The sequence below is a fragment of the Carcharhinus amblyrhynchos genome, chromosome 16, assembly GCF_965287045.1.
Source record: "Carcharhinus amblyrhynchos chromosome 16, sCarAmb.v2.hapA, whole genome shotgun sequence".
Classification (NCBI taxonomy): domain Eukaryota; kingdom Metazoa; phylum Chordata; class Chondrichthyes; order Carcharhiniformes; family Carcharhinidae; genus Carcharhinus; species Carcharhinus amblyrhynchos.
In genome coordinates this window covers 31,200,085-31,216,575 of record NC_137339.1, presented here as the reverse complement: position 1 = coordinate 31,216,575, position 16,491 = coordinate 31,200,085, and the positions used below count along the sequence as shown (strand labels likewise).

At 41.1% G+C, this 16,491-nt stretch overlaps 1 protein-coding gene across 6 annotated transcripts in view; it reads left to right on the top strand.

Annotated features, from left to right (window-relative positions):
- The window catches only part of rtel1 (regulator of telomere elongation helicase 1), a 136,332-nt gene that overhangs the window by 47,286 nt on the left and 72,555 nt on the right, over nt 1-16,491 (top strand). For 5 of the 6 annotated variants that reach the window (XM_080204952.1, XM_080204956.1, XM_080204955.1 and 2 more), the window contains 7 exons: nt 3,532-3,664; nt 6,142-6,255; nt 7,143-7,183; nt 9,174-9,259; nt 10,700-10,777; nt 10,925-11,002; nt 12,359-12,505. In XM_080204952.1, the coding sequence (XP_080061078.1) occupies nt 3,532-3,664; nt 6,142-6,255; nt 7,143-7,183; nt 9,174-9,259; nt 10,700-10,777; nt 10,925-11,002; nt 12,359-12,505 (677 nt within the window). The remainder of the gene's footprint in view (nt 1-3,531; nt 3,665-6,141; nt 6,256-7,142; nt 7,184-9,173; nt 9,260-10,699; nt 10,778-10,924; nt 11,003-12,358; nt 12,506-16,491) is intronic. The other variant, XM_080204954.1, reaches the window with a different exon arrangement.

The following is a 16,491-nucleotide window of genomic DNA, read 5'->3' as shown; positions in this document are numbered from 1 at the left end:
CGGTAACAGGTTTGGGCATTCTCCACAAGTGGAAACGTGGGCTGGAATTTTCTGACCTCTCCCAAGGCAGGAATTCTACAGTTCCACTGCTGTGAATGCGGTTTTGGCTGAGTGCCGAATTCTCCACTTTCACTGGCAGCGGTGGTGCACCATGCAAGACCCAAGAATTCCAGCCATTATCTCTTTTCCTATCAGAACTTAGTCAGAAGTTTTAAGAAACTTCAAATAAAACAGAACCAAGAAATTTTTATAACCGCTGGTCAAAAAACAGAAGCTTTCAAATAATTTGCTTATGTTTTATTCAGTTGGTTAGCACTGCTTCCTCACAGCACCAGGGACCCAAGTTCAATTCCAGCCTTGGATAACTCTCCTTGTGGAGTTTGCACATTCACCCCGTGTCTGTGTGGGTTTCCACGGGATGCTCCACTTTCCCCCTGCTGCCCAAAGATGTGTATGTTAGGTGGATTGGCCATGCTAAATTGCCCCTTAGTGTCCAAAAATGTGTAAGTGGATTAGCCATGGTAAATATGTGCGGTTGCAGGGATATGCTTAGGGGAGAGCCTGGGTGGGATGCTCTTTCAGAAGGTTAGTCTGGGCTTGACTGTCTGAGTGGGCTGTTTCTGCAATGTAGGGATTCTGTTGTTCTAATTCCATTAGCAACCGCTCAGATAATTGAGCAGTCCATGCTTAAAGTAGCCTGGAGGCATAGTACGAAAGACCCTGGATTCCTTCTCCATTATGATGGCCATCTGCTTTCAATACCATTTTGGCGATGAATCATATCTTTTGTGTATTTAAATTCTGGGCTTTTGTTCAAAAACGTATCAAGTAGAAATATTGAATTTTTAAACTTCTTTAGAATGATTCAGTTGAAGTTACCAGAAAACGTTCTTTCAGAACTGTAATGGTGTGTAATCAGCTGTTTAAAGTTGATTTATTTATTAGTCACAAGTAGGCTTACATTAACCAACGCCTGTTTGGATACACAGAGGGATAATTTAGCATGGGCAATGCACCTAACCAGATGTCTTTCAGACTGTGGGAGCAAACCCATTGACATGGGGAGAACATGCAGATTCCACTCAGACGGTGACCCAAGGCGGGAATCGAACCCAGGTCCCTGGTGCTGTGAGGTCATTCTTGGAATTTCTGTTTACTTGCACTTCGCTTTCCAAAGATTCACAATTTTGAGAGTGTATAAATTTTTCCTCATCTCAGTCCCTCTGCGCCCCCAGCTCACCCACCCTGGGAGGAAACATCCTCTCGGTGCTTATACCTCTGATGAATCTTGTACAATCGCATTCCACATTCTAATCATTCATTGGATCAAGAAGTTTATCCTGAATTTTCTATTGGATTTTCTGGTGATTATCTTGATCCAAAAGTCACTGATGTGGTGAAGCCATTTGTTGGGGTTGGATGTGGTTGTCTAGCTTCTTCACTCAAAGGGTGGTGAATCTCTGGAATTCTCTGCCCATTGAAGTGGTGGAGGCTACCTCGTTGAATATGTTTAAGTCACAGGTAGATAGATTTCTGATGGACAAGGGAATTAGGGTTATAGGGAGAATGCGGGAAAGTGGAACTGATCCATTTCAGATCAGCCATGATCTTATTGAATGGCGGGGCAGGCTTGAAGGGCTAGATGGCCTACTCCTGCTCCTATTTCTTATGTTCTTAGCTCCTATGCTGGTAAAGCTGCAGATTATCAATGATTTAATGTAATATAACCTTGCACAGCGGGAAGCAACTGGTATGGGGCAGTGGTGACCAGAGCAAATGGTCTTGTAAGTGATTGATTATATTCTTCATGATTGTTACTTGAAAAAAAAAGGGACAGTAATACTGTTGAACATTAAGGAGAGGTGATGAGATGGTAATACTGTTGAACATCAAAGAGAGGTGGTTAGATTCTCTTTGTTGGAGATAGTCGTTGTCTGGCATTTGTGTCCTGTGGTTAAACTGTAAATCCTAGCCTTATTTTGGGCAAAGGTAATATGGCACACATCGTTTATCAAGTAGGAATGAAACTAAAGAGGGAGAATCGCTTGGTACAACCATGTTGGGTTAGTTGATTTGATCCGTTGATAATTGAATATAACTAAACTAAAATTAATAACATTAGTCAACGTGAACTTGTCTGCACCTTGATGCCACATTCGGTTAAATGCTGCCTTGATATCATGGGCACTTACTCTCACCTTGTTTCTGCAATTCTACTCTTTTTGTCCATATTTGTATGAAGACTGTATTGATGAGCTGAGCGGCCCTGACGGAACCCAAACTGAGCATTGGTGAGAAGCCTATTTGCTGTCATCAGGTGGCATAATCAGTGGTAGTTTCTAACACTTTGCTGACAGTTGAGAATAGACTGATAGGGCAGAATTGTCTGGGTTGTTTTTAGCTTTTTTGCGGAAAGATTAGACAGTTTTCCATGCTGATGGGTACTTGGTACTTCGCTTTTTATAAACCCCCGATCTAAAATTCACTAGTGTATTGGGGTTAGATGTGGTTATCTAGCTCCTATGCCGGTAAAGCTGCAAATGATCAAGGAGTTAATATAATATAACCTTGCACAAAGGGAGGCAAGTGGTATGGAGCAGTCGTAACCAGAGCAAATGGTTTTGTAACCAATTGATTACATTTGTAGCTCTTCTGGAGCACCTTGGCTGGGGACATGGCTAGAATGATCAAAAATCTATTAAGTTTTACATAAATGGGCAGCTTTCGGAATCTTTAATTTAGCTGCCTGAGAGTTGTGTTTGAAGAATTTAGATTTATTTAATTCACCAATGAAGGATTTTGATGCAGTGAGTAGGGAAAATTGTTCATTCCAGCTGGAGACATGAATTTAAAATTGTTAGTAAGAAGTTGAGAGAGGGAGACATTTTGTTCCATAGAACATGGAAGCTTTGCAATGTGGTGTAGTTCATTCAGAAACTACTACATTGTGCATAATGGTAATTTCACTGAACTAGTAATAGAGAGGCCCAATCCAGGTTCAAATCTGATCACTGTATCTGATGCGAGTTAAATTAAGGGTTAAGAATTTCAAGTTTTGGTTTCAGTTTGTGAATTGGGGTTATTTACTTTCAGTTTGGTTTAGTATATCTGTTTGTGTATACAAGCTATGCTAGAATTTTTGGCCCATCTGCGAATATATGCATTTATATAATTTATATATTAAAAAATAATGTTTAGATCTATTATTCTATAAATGTTGTTCCTTTGTTTGCAGCAGGGACTGAAATATGGGTTAAATGAAGTAGCATAAGTGCTATATCTAGTTCAGACCGTAACTTGCTCATAATTTTAATGAATTATCAAGTCATCCTGCTTGATTATATAAAATTATACATCCGTCAATATTTTACTAAATGTCCCAGCTTAGCTTAAAAACTGGGACAGAGAATATCTACTTACAAAAGTTCTCTATTAAGATATCCAGTGTTTTTTCAGGAGAAGTTCAGATATTATGACATCCAATTCTTCATTTTTTTTTTGTCTTTGTGAAAAATATAATTACATTGACAGGAAAGATTTTAAGTTACTGGTGCTTCTGCCCTGGCTACAGTATGGCTGAGCTGGTACGCCAAGGAGTTCAGTCGATCATCCTAACAAGTGGTACCCTTGCTCCATTGTCCTCTTTCACTTCAGAAATGCAAATGTGAGTATATTCAAAAACAACATGTAGAAATGTATTAAAGCACTTGCCTTGTTTTCAACACTGTCACCGACTGAAAATCGAATACAATTAGGATGTATAATGTAAGTGTGAACTTTACAAGTTCACATGTTTCAATCAACACTTCAAGCAATGCAGGTTCAGAATGAAACAACTACGAGTCACAGGATGCAGTCATCTTGTAACAATCCTTCCATTTATACAGTTAGGCCAGCGCCATTGTGACTAAACCATTCCAATTTGAAAGAACAACATCCTCCTACATTTTGTACATGATTGGTAAATCAATAACAATCTGAAGCTTTTTTAATGAGTGGGTCTAACAACTTGTTTGGAGAAAAATCACTAGCTTTCTTAACAATTTAAATGAATGTTTCCTTATTCAAACTTGCCTGGTTTTGTTAGAATAATTTTATTGAATGTTTAAACATATATAGAACCTTGGAACCATAAAACACTGCAGCACAGAAACAGGCCTTTTGGCCCTTCTTGGCTGTGCCGAACCATTTTTCTGCCTAGTCCCACTGACCTGCACCTGGACCATATCCCTCCACACTCCTCTCATCCATGTACCTGTCCAAGATTTTCTTAAATGTTAAAAGTGAGTCCGCATTTACCACTTCATCTAGCAGCTCATTCCACACTCCCACCACCCCTCCCCCAATAATCCCTTTAAACTTTCCCCCCTTCATCCTTAACCCATGTCCTCTAGGTTTTTTTTCTTCCCCTAGCCTCAGTGGAAAAAGCCTGTTTGCATTCACTCTATCTATACCCATCATAATTTTATACACCTCTATTAAATCTCTCCTCATTCTTCTACACTTCAGGGAATAAAGTCCTAACCTATTCAACCTTTCTCAAGTCCCAGCAACATCCTTGTAAATCTTCTCTGCATTCTTTCAACCTTATTAGTATCCTTCCTGTAATTAGGTGACCAAAACTGCACACAATACTCTAAATTCGGCCTCATGAATGTCTTATACAACCAGAACATAACATTCCAACTCTTAATACTCAGTACGTTGATTTATAAAGGCCAATGTTCCAAACGCACTCTTTACGACCCTATCTACCTGTGACGCCAATTTTGGGGAATTGTGTATCTGTATTCCCAGATCCCTCTGTTCTACTATACTCTTCAAGGTCCTACCATTTACTTTGTATGTTCTACCTTGATTTGTCCTTCCAAAGTGCAATACCTCACAATTGTCTGCATTAAACTCCATCTGCCATTTTTCAGCCCATTTTTCTAGCTGGTCCAAATCCCTCTGTAAGCTTTGGAAACCTTCCTCACTCTCCACTACGCCTTCAGTCTTTGTATTATCAGCAAATTTGCTGGTCCAACTTACCACATTATCATCCAGATCATTGATATAGATGACAAACAACAATGGACCCAGCACTGATCCCTGTGGCACACCACTAGTCATAGGCCTCCATTCAGAAAAGCAGTCTCCACTACCACTCGCTGGCTTCTTCCATTGAGCCAATGTCTAATCCAATTTACTATCTCTCCATGTATACCTAGCGACTGAACCTTCCTAACTAGCCTCCCATGCAGGATCTTGTCAAAGGCCTTATTGAAGTCCATGTAGACAACATCCACTGCCTTTCCTTCATCCACTTCTCTGGTAACCTCCTTGAAAAACGCTAATAGATTCGTTAAACATGACCTACCACGCATAAAGCCATGTTGACTCTCCCTAATAAGTCCCTGTCCATCCAATTATTTGTAGATCCTATCTCTAAGTACTCCTTCCAATAATTTACCTACTACTGACGTCAAACTTGTCGGCCTATAATATCCTGGATTACTTTTTGAGCCTTTTTTAAACAACGGAACAACATGAGCTATCCTCCGATCATCCGACACCTTACCCGTGGATACCAACGTTTTAAATATATCTGCCAAGGCCCCTGCCATTTCAACACTAGTCTCCTTCAAAGTCCAAGGGAATATCCTGTCTGGTCCTGGGTATTTATCTACTGTGATTTGTCTCAAGACAGCAAGTACCTCTTCCCTTTTAATCTGTATGGGTTCCCTACTTGCTTGCCTTATTTCCGTAGACTCCATGCCAGTTTCCTTAATAAATACGGATGCAAAAAACCCATTTAATACCTCCCGCATTTCTTTTGGTTCCATACAAAGCTGACCACTCTGATCTTCTAGAGGACCAATTTTACCCCTTAGTATTCTTTTGCTCTTAATATACCTGTAGAAGCTCTTAGGATTATCCTTTTATCCTTCATCTTGACTGCCAAAGCAACTTCATGTCTTCTTTTAGCCCTCCTGATTTCCTTTTTAAGTAGTTTCTTGTACTTTTTAAACTCAAAAATGTGTTAAGTATCACAGTACTTATTGAAATCTTTACACCATTTTCTTCTTTGAATAATGATGCTTACATGCTTAACCGGCTAATAAAGTTATATTAATAAATGCCTGCCAATATATCTTTCAGCCCCTTTCCTGTCAGTCTGGAAAATTCTCATGTGATTGACAAACACCAAATATGGATTGGAATTGTTCCAAAAGGCCCTGATGGAGCACAGTTAAGCTCTGCCTATAACCAAAGGTAAGGTGTAAATTTATTTATATGAAAGCCGATACAAAATAGTTGTAGGTTATTGACAAGACACAGCTACTGAGCAGAAGATGGATTTTTGGTGTCTTATATGTATGCTTGCTGTGTTCTTTTGTGACAGAGCCTTTTTTTCAGGCAAAGGAGGTCATAAAAGGCATTCAAAACTCATAGTTCATTTCTCTGATTCACGGAGGTGACTGCTATGGGATTATTAAAGTGGCAACTAAACGAGGGGGAACAGTTTGAATCAAATACCGACTGAAGGAAACTGCATGAAAGCTCATAATGCAACAAACGATGAGGTTGATGAGAACAAAGTACAACGGATGTTGGAATTCTGAGATAAAGACAAAAAATGTTGGAAGCAGGTGTGGCCACATCTGTAGAAAGTGAAATAAGAGTTGGCATTTTAACTGCTGCAAGATCATCAGTCTGAAATGTTAACTCTGTTTCTCTCTTTCCACATTGAGGCTTGCCTAATTTAAAAAAAAATCTGCACGTGGGTTACTGAGTTCCTGCAGGCGCTCCACAGAAAAACATTTAGAATTCAAACCTGTTGGATTTCTGGCAGAAACTAGTAACATTGGTGTGCCTCTTCACATTTCATTTAGACAAATTAATGGTTTGTGAATGGTTTTTTGAAAGTCATTGCATTCTGACCACACAGTACCTTTGAATACAGTGTTTTTTTTTAAGTTGTATTTTTGTGTAACTTGAACCAGAACTGGGACTTCTTTTGTTAATGGTTCAGTTGCACTATTTTTAATAATTTGTGCTGACAAACCTTCAGAAACCTTTAATTCAGCAAATTCTAATGTGTAATTGAATGTGGAAAGTGTTGTGGGTCTTAATTGTGATAGAAACTACTCTCACTTTAGGTTTTCACCTGAGTACATGTCATCCCTTGGAAAAACAGTGGGTGAGTAGGTGAATTTTGTTTCCAAGTAGAGATTAAGTTACTGTGGCTGTTATTTCTAATAAAGATGAAAATGGAGATAGATCTTGAAAGGTACGGATGGTTTTCAGTTGCAAGGCGTGGGAGTCACTGGCAAGGTCAGCGTTTATTACCTATTACTTATTGTCCTTGGCAAGTTGATGGTGAGTCTCCTTGAATAGCTGTAGTTCATTTGGATTATAGATTTTTGCAGGAGCTCTGATGTAGAGAAGTTTGCTAGCTAACCTCAGAGACGGTTAAAAGTTAACCACATTGTAGTGTATCTGGAATTACAAAAGTCAGAACAAATAAGGACAGTAGGTTTCATTCCCTATTTAGTGAACATTAGTGAAACAGTTAGGTTCTGGTAGTGAACATTAGTGAACTAGTTAGGTTCTGGTAGTTTCATGGACGTCATTTTTGATACTGGTGTTTAATTCTCTAACTAGCTGTATTAAATTCCCGACCACCATGGTGAGATCTGCATTTGTCTCCGAGGATTGTTAATCTAGGCCATTGGATCGTGAGTCCTGTAACAAATTACTGCTATTTTACCCTATGCCTGCTGAATGTTAAATGCAATAGTCTTCTCTGCCCATTCAATTTAATAGACCTTTGCTTGTAAATGCAGGGATCAAAAGTTTCTGCCATTTGACAGAATTCTGACATTTGAATAATAGAATTTCATCCTTTAATTTTTTTTTTCCCAACCTCCTCCTCCCCTCCCCTTGGCTGGAACTGCCTCCAGGATTGCCAAAGCCTGGAAGAGAGAGTCTCAAAACGCAGACAATCTCTGCTATTCTGGGGAGCTGGCAGTGATCCCACTAGGAGGAGAAGCTCTGCTGATGCTTACTTTGTGGAGACACAGGATATGGCAGGCCTGGAATTGGATTTGAGGGGTGGGGAGTGGAAATGATGCTGGGAATGGGAGGGAGTGAGCGACAGAGCTGGTGGTCAGAAGGTCCTGAACAGTAATTGGAGCCTGGGCTCAAAAGGCTAAGAGTGGTGGTGGGAGCAGTGGAGCCGGAACTTGCAACATGTAGTGGCCTGGTGCCATAGCAGAGACGAGTCTGCGTGGCCTTCTGCAAACCCAAGAGAGTAGGAAGGAAGAGGGTGCAGTAGAGTCTAAGCCTGATGCAGAAGTCTTGCTTTTCCCTGGAAGTCTTGAAAAGGGAGAATGCAGAAAATGCACCAAAACTGAAAATTCTCAAAGTTCCTGAAGTAGATTCTACACTGTGCATTATTTATACATTTGTTAAATCAAAAGAGTGTGTGATATTTAAACTTGGGCACTGGAAGAGAAGTTCTGAAGGTTGATGATTTCTAATTGTTAGCAAAAACAAAAAGACAGACTTCTTTGCTGCCTTAAAAATGTCACAAAACATAAACATTTTTTTCTTTGTTGAGAGAGATGTTAAACCTATCATTAACTTTAAAATGCAAAATGTTGCAAAACTTATCCACTGGCCATTTAAGTCTGAGATGAGAAATTTCTTACTCAAAGATTTGTGAACCTTTGGCATTCTCTTTTCCAGAAAGTTGTTGGTGCTCAACATTGGGTATATTCATGATGGTCAATAAAATTTTGGGTATTAAGGGATATGGGGGTTGTGTGTGAGTGTGGAATTGAGGTAGAAGATCCACCATGACCTTGTTGAGTGGTGGAGCAATCTCAGAGGGGCAATAGCCTACTCCAGTTCCTATTTGATATGTTCTTACATTCTTGTCATAAACTGTAATTCATCACAAATTAATCATTGCTACAGGATGCCAAATAAATATTATATGGTTCTGGACAGGTTGCACTTCTGTACAGAAATAAAGTATTTGATGCAGGGTTTTTTCTGTACATCAAAAGAAAAAGTTGAGAAAAATGTTTTAAAATGGTTCTTTGCAAACGTTGGCCTGGATGTTTTAAATAACTTCCCGAATCAGGTACTTCAATTACACGTTTGTTTTTCTTTCTTGCTCCCAGTCAATCTGTCTAGAGTGGTTCCAAATGGTTTATTGGTGTTCTTCCCATCATATCCTGTCATGGATAAAAGTCTTGAGTTCTGGAAGGTAAGTGACCACGCTTTTTTTTTAATTGATTCATCGGGAAAGGATGTGGGCAGAACTGGCAAGCCAAGTGTTTATTGTCCATCCCTATATTACTGGTCTACTTGTTCAGTTCAGTGGGTAGTTAAGAGTCAGTCGCATTGCTGTAGGTTACACATTGGCAAGGATGGTGACACAGTGAAAATGTAACTGGACTGGTAATCCAGAGACCCTGACTAATGCTCTGGTGGCTGGGGGGAGGGGGACACTTAAATTCAATTAATTAAAAGCTTCTCTTGATAATAGAAACCATGAATCTATCAGATTGTTGTAAACAAAAACTAACTGGTTTGCTAATGTCCTTAAGGGGTGAAAATCTGCTGTCTTGCCTGCTGTAGTCTACGTCTGACTCCAGACCCTAACAATATGGTTGATTTCTAACTGCCCTCTCAAATGGCCCAGTAAACCATTGTACAAAATCATAATGGAATAACATCAGATGGACCATACAGCATTGCCTAAGCACTGGAAATGACATTGGCATATCCAACCCTATTGACCTTCCTTACTAACATCTGTGACTTGTGCCAAAATTGGAAGAGCTCTCTCACAGACTAGTCAAGCAACAGCCTGACATAGTCATACTGATCAGCAAGAAGTACACTCTAGAGGTGGTGGCAGAGTGGTATATGTAAGGGTGGGCATTGCCCTGGGAATCCTCAACATTGACTTCAGACCCTATGAGGACTTACAACATCAAACTAAACACGAGCAAGGAAACCCGCTTCTGATTACTACCCACGGGCTCCCCTCAGCTGATGAATCAAAAATTCTCCCTATTGAGCACCACTTGAAGTGTTGAGAATGGTAAGGATGCAGAACAAACTCTGGGTGAGTGGGGTGCATCAGTGTCCGTCATCAAGAGTGGCTCAGTAGTACCATTACTGACTAAGCTGGATGATCCATCGGCCTTCTCCTGAGATTCCCATCATCACAGATGTCTACAGCTAATCTGATTCACTCACGCGGTATCAAGAAACAACTAAAGGCACTGGGCCTTGCAAAGGCTGTGAGCCCAAATAATATTTCAGCAGAGATACTGAAAACTTGTGCTGTCAGCCAAGCTGTTCCAGTCCAGCTATGACACTGGCATGGACTCAACAATGTGGAAAATAGCCCAGGTATGTCCTGTCCAGAAAAAGTAGGACAAATCCTGTGACACTTGCAAAACAATAACCAAACCCATGGCTGCTACCTTCTAGAAGGACAGGAGCTGCAGATATTTGGGAACACCACCACATGGAGATTCCCATCCAAGACACTCACCATCCTGACTTGGAAGTATATCACTGTTCCTTCACTGTCGCTAGGTCAAAATCCTGAAATGCCTTCCGTACCAGCACTTAGGGACTGCAATTGTTCAAGAAGGCAGCTCACCACCATTTAAATTATTCTTTCCAACAGGAGCAGGGCATTTCCAATAGAATTGAAGAGATAAAACCTATCTTCGTGGAAGTAAAAAGCAAGGGATCATTTACAGAGGTTTGATTTTACTTTTTCACTGCTTTGTAAATCTGCATATCTGATTTTATTTACATTAAAATATTAAATTCTGCAGCAATTTAAGTGTCCTTGGCATTTTCCCGAGTTTGTGGTTATTTTACCTTGCTATTGGCAAATTTCTTCCAGGTTATGGATGCATATTATGATAAAGTGAGTGATCCAAAGTCAAGTGGAGCTTGTTTCTATGCAGTGTGCAGAGGAAAGGTGAGAAACTAGCTGCAGTGTACAACTGTACAATCCCTCAACAAGGAAGTATTGTTTTAATAGTCAAGTAATCTTTAGAATCATAGAATCCCACAGAATGCAGAAAGGGACCATTCAGCCCATTGAGTACATACTGACTTTCCTACCGAGCATCTTATCCCGGTCCTATCCCCATAATCCTGCCCATTTACCCCACTAATCCCCCTAACCTACACAGAATTGGACATTAAGAGGCAATTTGGTATGGCCAATCAACCTAACCTGCACATTTTTGGACTGTGGGGGAAACTAGTGCATCCAAGGAAACCCATGCAGACATGTGAAGAATGTACAAACTCCACACTGTCACCCAAGGCTGGAATCAAATCCGGGTCCCTGGAGCTCCAAGGCAGCAGTGCTATCCACTGTCTCACCATGGCACCCTTCTCGATTATGCACAGTAGCTGAATTAAATCCAAAATGTTGACTGTACCTATGATTGTTGGCTGTGCTCTCTGAGTAGTGCAAGCAAATGCAAGTACAGTTAGCAAGCAACTTGCATTTATATTTTGATTTTGAAAAATAATCCCTGGTACATCATGGGACAGGTGTGGATAGGGAGGAATAGAATTTCAAATCTTAAAAATGGGATTAGGCAGACTGGTCAAAAACTTGATCATAGTGATAGGTTAGAAATTGTTGAAGTGGCCTGAAGTGAGATCGACAACTAGAAATAATCCAGGCCATGGGAGGTACAGTTGTGTTTTTGTAAGATTGACAAGTTATATCAAACCGTGTACAATATACTAATGCAGAGCTTTGAGAGTAAGTGTATATTTGTGGCAGTGGGTTAGTGCTTATTCATTTCGTACTGCTTTGAAACCTGGCCAGCCTGATGAAATGAAATTTTCCTGGTTCTACAGGTAGAAAGGATTATCTATGATGTGAATTTGGGTGAATTAGGGATGGCATGGTGGCACAGTGATTAGTACTGCATCGTCACCGTGCCAGGGACCCGGGTTCAATTCTGGCCTCAGATGAATGTCTGTGTGGAGTTTGCGCATTCTCCCTGTGTTTGCGTGGATTTTCTCTGGGTGGTCCAGTTTCCTCCCAAGTCCAAAGATGTGTGGGTTAGGAGGATTGGCTATGCTAAATTGATTCTTCGTGTCAGGGGGACTAGCAGGGTAAATATGTAGGGTTACAGGGATAGGGCCTGGGTTGCATTGTTGTTGGAGCAAACTCTTATTAGCTAAGTGTTGGTCTCCTGTACTGTAGGGATTCTATGGTTTGACTTTAATCAATTTATTTTTGTATATATAAATATTACTGGAAATTTGCAAAGACATATGTTGTGTTGCTGTATCTGTTGTTCTTTAGGCCAGTGAAGGCTTGGATTTTGCGGATATGAATGGGCGAGGTGTAATTGTCACTGGTTTGCCGTTTCCGCCTCGGATGGATCCGAGAGTAATGCTGAAGATGCAATTCCTTGATGAAATGAGATCAAAATGTGTCGGAAATGTTCGGGTAATGTATTTCACTGTTTAATAGACCTGGCCTTTTAACAATCATTTGGTTGAAAGATTTATTTTGTGCTTATGATATTTTATTGATAATCTTATTTGATGGTACTCACTCTACAAATTAAACCTGTACAAAGTTCCAAATATTCTCTTTTTGAACACTGTCCCAAATTACAGGTGTCAAGTTAAGGGTGAACACGTGAAACCAAATTTCACTGTTCTAATGATATATAAACATTTTTGTATTTTTTTTGATGGATAAATTGTACACCATTCATTTAAGAGTGATGTTGATGGTTGTTTTGATTAAATAGATCTATACAAAGGTATGCTTTTATGCAGAATGCAAATACAGTCTGTTTTGAATTTTAAAAATCAACATCACACTATCTTTGGTATGTTGATAAAATTAATTATCTTTACAATAGGGCAGATTGGTTAAACAGTACCAATGACTTTAGCTTCTTTTGCTGAGGCTGTTAAAACATTTGAACAGAAGCATAATAGTGTGGATGCTAGAAATTTGAAATGAAAATGGAAAATGAAAGACCCAACACCTCTGACGGCATCTATGAAGAGGAAAGCAGAGTTAATGTTTAGATATGAAAAAAATGCCAGGAATCCGGGTTCAATTCCAGCTTGGATCATTGTCTGTGTAGAGTCTGCTCGTTCTCCTTGTTTCTGCGTGGGCTTCCTCCGGGTGCTCTGGTTTCCTCCCACAATCCAAAGATGTGCAGGTTAATTTGATTGGCCATGCTAAATTGCCCCATTGTGTCAGGGGTCTGACACGGTAGATACATGGGATTATGGTATTAAGGCCTGGGTGGGATTATGACCAGTACAGACATGATGGGCCGAATGGCCTCTTCCTGCACTATAGGATTCTATGATTCTAAGTTCTTATGATATAAGAGTTTTAAGCAAGCAAAACAAGGTAGGGCAAAGAAAGGGATGCTCTCTTATTGAGTGGAGAGGAGGAGAGACAAATGACAAAAGGTACAAGGTCAAAAAGAGTGCTGATGGGACAAATAAAGAAACAAAAGATATGTCTGGAGGTGTGAATGGCAGAATCATGAATAGCAAAAAAAATTAAACCAAAACCAGCAAAGCAAAATGAATCAAAAAAGAATGCAAAGATTGATATGATTGAATTTACTGCTGGGAAAGGGAAGCTGGAATGGGTCTAGTCAAAAGATAGAACATAGAACATTACAGCGCAGAACAGGCCCTTCGGCCCACGATGTTGCGCCGACCAGTTTTTTAAAAAAAAAACACTGACCCACTAATCTAAACCAATCCCTTTTCGTCCATAAACCTATCCACAGATCTCTTAAACACCCCCAAACTAGGCGCATTTACAACCGCAGCAGGCAGGGCATTCCAATCCCTCACCACCCTCTGGGTAAAGAACCTACCCCTGACATCCGTCCTATAACTACCCCCCCTTAATTTAAAGCCATGCCCCCTCGTGCTAGCTTTCTCCATCCGAGGAAAAAGGCTATCACTATCCACCCTATCTAAACCTCTAATCATCTTATATGTTTCAATAAGATCCCCTCTTAGCCTCCTTCTTTCCAGCGAAAACAACCCCAAATCCCTCAGTCTCTCCTCATAGGACCTCCCCTCCATACCAGGCAACATCCTGGTAAACCTCCTCTGCACCGTCTCCAAAGCCTCCACGTCCTTCCTGTAATGTGGGGACCAGAACTGCACACAGTACTCCAAGTGCGGCCGCACCAGAGTTGTGTACAGTTGCAACATGAAGCTGCGACTCCTAAATTCAATCCCCCTACCAATAAACGCCAAGACACCGTATGCCTTCTTAACAACCTTATCTACTTGATTCCCAACTTTCAGGGATCTATGTACACATACACCTAGATCCCTCTGCTCCTCCACACTATTCAAGATCCTCCCGTTAGCCCTATACTCAACACATCTGTTACTCCTACCGAAATGAATTACCTCACACTTCTCTGCATTAAACTCCATCCGCCACCTCGCGGCCCAGCTCTGCAACCTGTCTAAGTCACCCTGCAAACTATGACACCCTTCCTCACAATCTACCACACCTCCGACTTTGGTGTCTTCAGCAAACTTACTAATCCACCCAACTATACCCTCATCCAGATCATTAATAAAAATTACAAACAGCAGTGGCCTCAAAACAGATCCCTGAGGCACACCACTCGTAACCGAACTCCATGACGAATATTCACCATCAACCACCACCCTCTGTCTCCTATCTGCTAGCCAATTCCTGATCCAAGTACCTAGATTACCCCCAATCCCATACATCTGCATTTTCTGCAGAAGCCTACCATGGTGAACCTTATCAAACACCTTACTAAAATCCATATATACCACGTCAACTGCCTTACCCCTATCCACCTCTTTGGTCACTTTCTCAAAGAACTCAATAAGGTTAGTAAGGCACGACCTACCTGCTACAAAACCATGCTGACTGTCTCTAATCAATTCATTACTCTCCAAATAACTATAAATCCTATCCCTAATAATTCTTTCTAAAACCTTGCCCACAACAGAAGTAAGACTCACCGGTCTATAATTCCCAGGGAAGTCTCTGTTCCCCTTCTTAAACAATGGGACAACATTCGCTGTCCTCCAATCTTCCGGTACTATACCAGAGACCAACGATGACCTGAAGATCAGAGCCAGAGGCTCTGCAATCACCTCTCTAGCCTCCCAGAGAATCCTAGGGTAAATCCCGTCTGGACCAGGGGACTTATCTATTTTCAAGCCCTCTAGAATATCCAGCACATCCCCGGTATCAACTGCAATACTTTCTATTTTACACCCCTGCACCCCAGTGTCCTCCTCAGCTACATTCATGTCCCCCTGCGTGAACACCGAAGAGAAATATTGGTTCAATGCCTCTCCAATCTCTTCCGGTTCCACACACAACTTCCCTCTACTGTCTGTAACTGGCCCTAATCTTGCCCTAACCAACCTTCTGTTCTTGACATACCTATAGAACGCCTTAGGATTCTCCTTAATCCTATCAGCCAAAGTCATCTCATGTCCCCTTTTAGCCCTTCTTAACTCCCTCTTCAACTCCCTCCTAGCCAATCTAAAGCTTTCTAATGCACTACCTGAGCCCTCAAGCCTCATCCGAACATAAGCCTCCTTTTTCTTCCTAACCAACGAATCAACTTTTTTAGTACACCACGGTTTCCTAGCCCTACCAAATCCTCCTTGCCTGACAGGGACATACCTATCACAGACCCGCAGTAGCTGCTCCTTGAAAAAATTCCACATTTCGGACGTTCCCAGTCCCTGTAATCTCCTAGTCCAACCTATGCTTCCTAATTCTCTCCTAATAGCCTCATAATTACCCTTCCCCCAGCTAAAACTACTGACCCGAGGTTCATGCCTATCCCTTTCCATCACTAAGGTGAACGTAACCGAATTGTGGTCACTATCACCGAAATGCACACCAACTTCCAAGTCTAGCACCTGGTCTGGCTCATTACCCAGCACCAAATCCAATATAGCCTCACCTCTAGTTGGCCTATCTACATACTGAGTCAAAAAACCTTCCTGCACACTTTGAACAAAAACTGACCCCTCTAACGAGCTAGAGCTATAGCAATTCCAATCAATATTAGTAAAGTTAAAGTCCCCCATAACAATTACCCTATTACTTTCACTCCTAACCAGGATCATCTCCGCAATCCTTTCCTCAACCTCTCTAGAACTTTTTGGAGGTCTATAAAAGACTCCCAGCAGGGTGACCTCTCCTCTCCTATTTCTAATCTCCGCCCATACTACCTCAACAGACAAGTCCTCATCAAACTTCCTCTCTGACACTGTGATACAGTCCTTGACCAATAATGCTACCCCACCCCCCCCCCTTCTACCTCCTCCTCTACTCCGACTAAAGCATTTGTACCCCGGGACCTGCAACATCCATTCCTGACCCTGCTCTATCCATGTCTCTGAAATGGCCACAACATCAAAGTCCCAGGT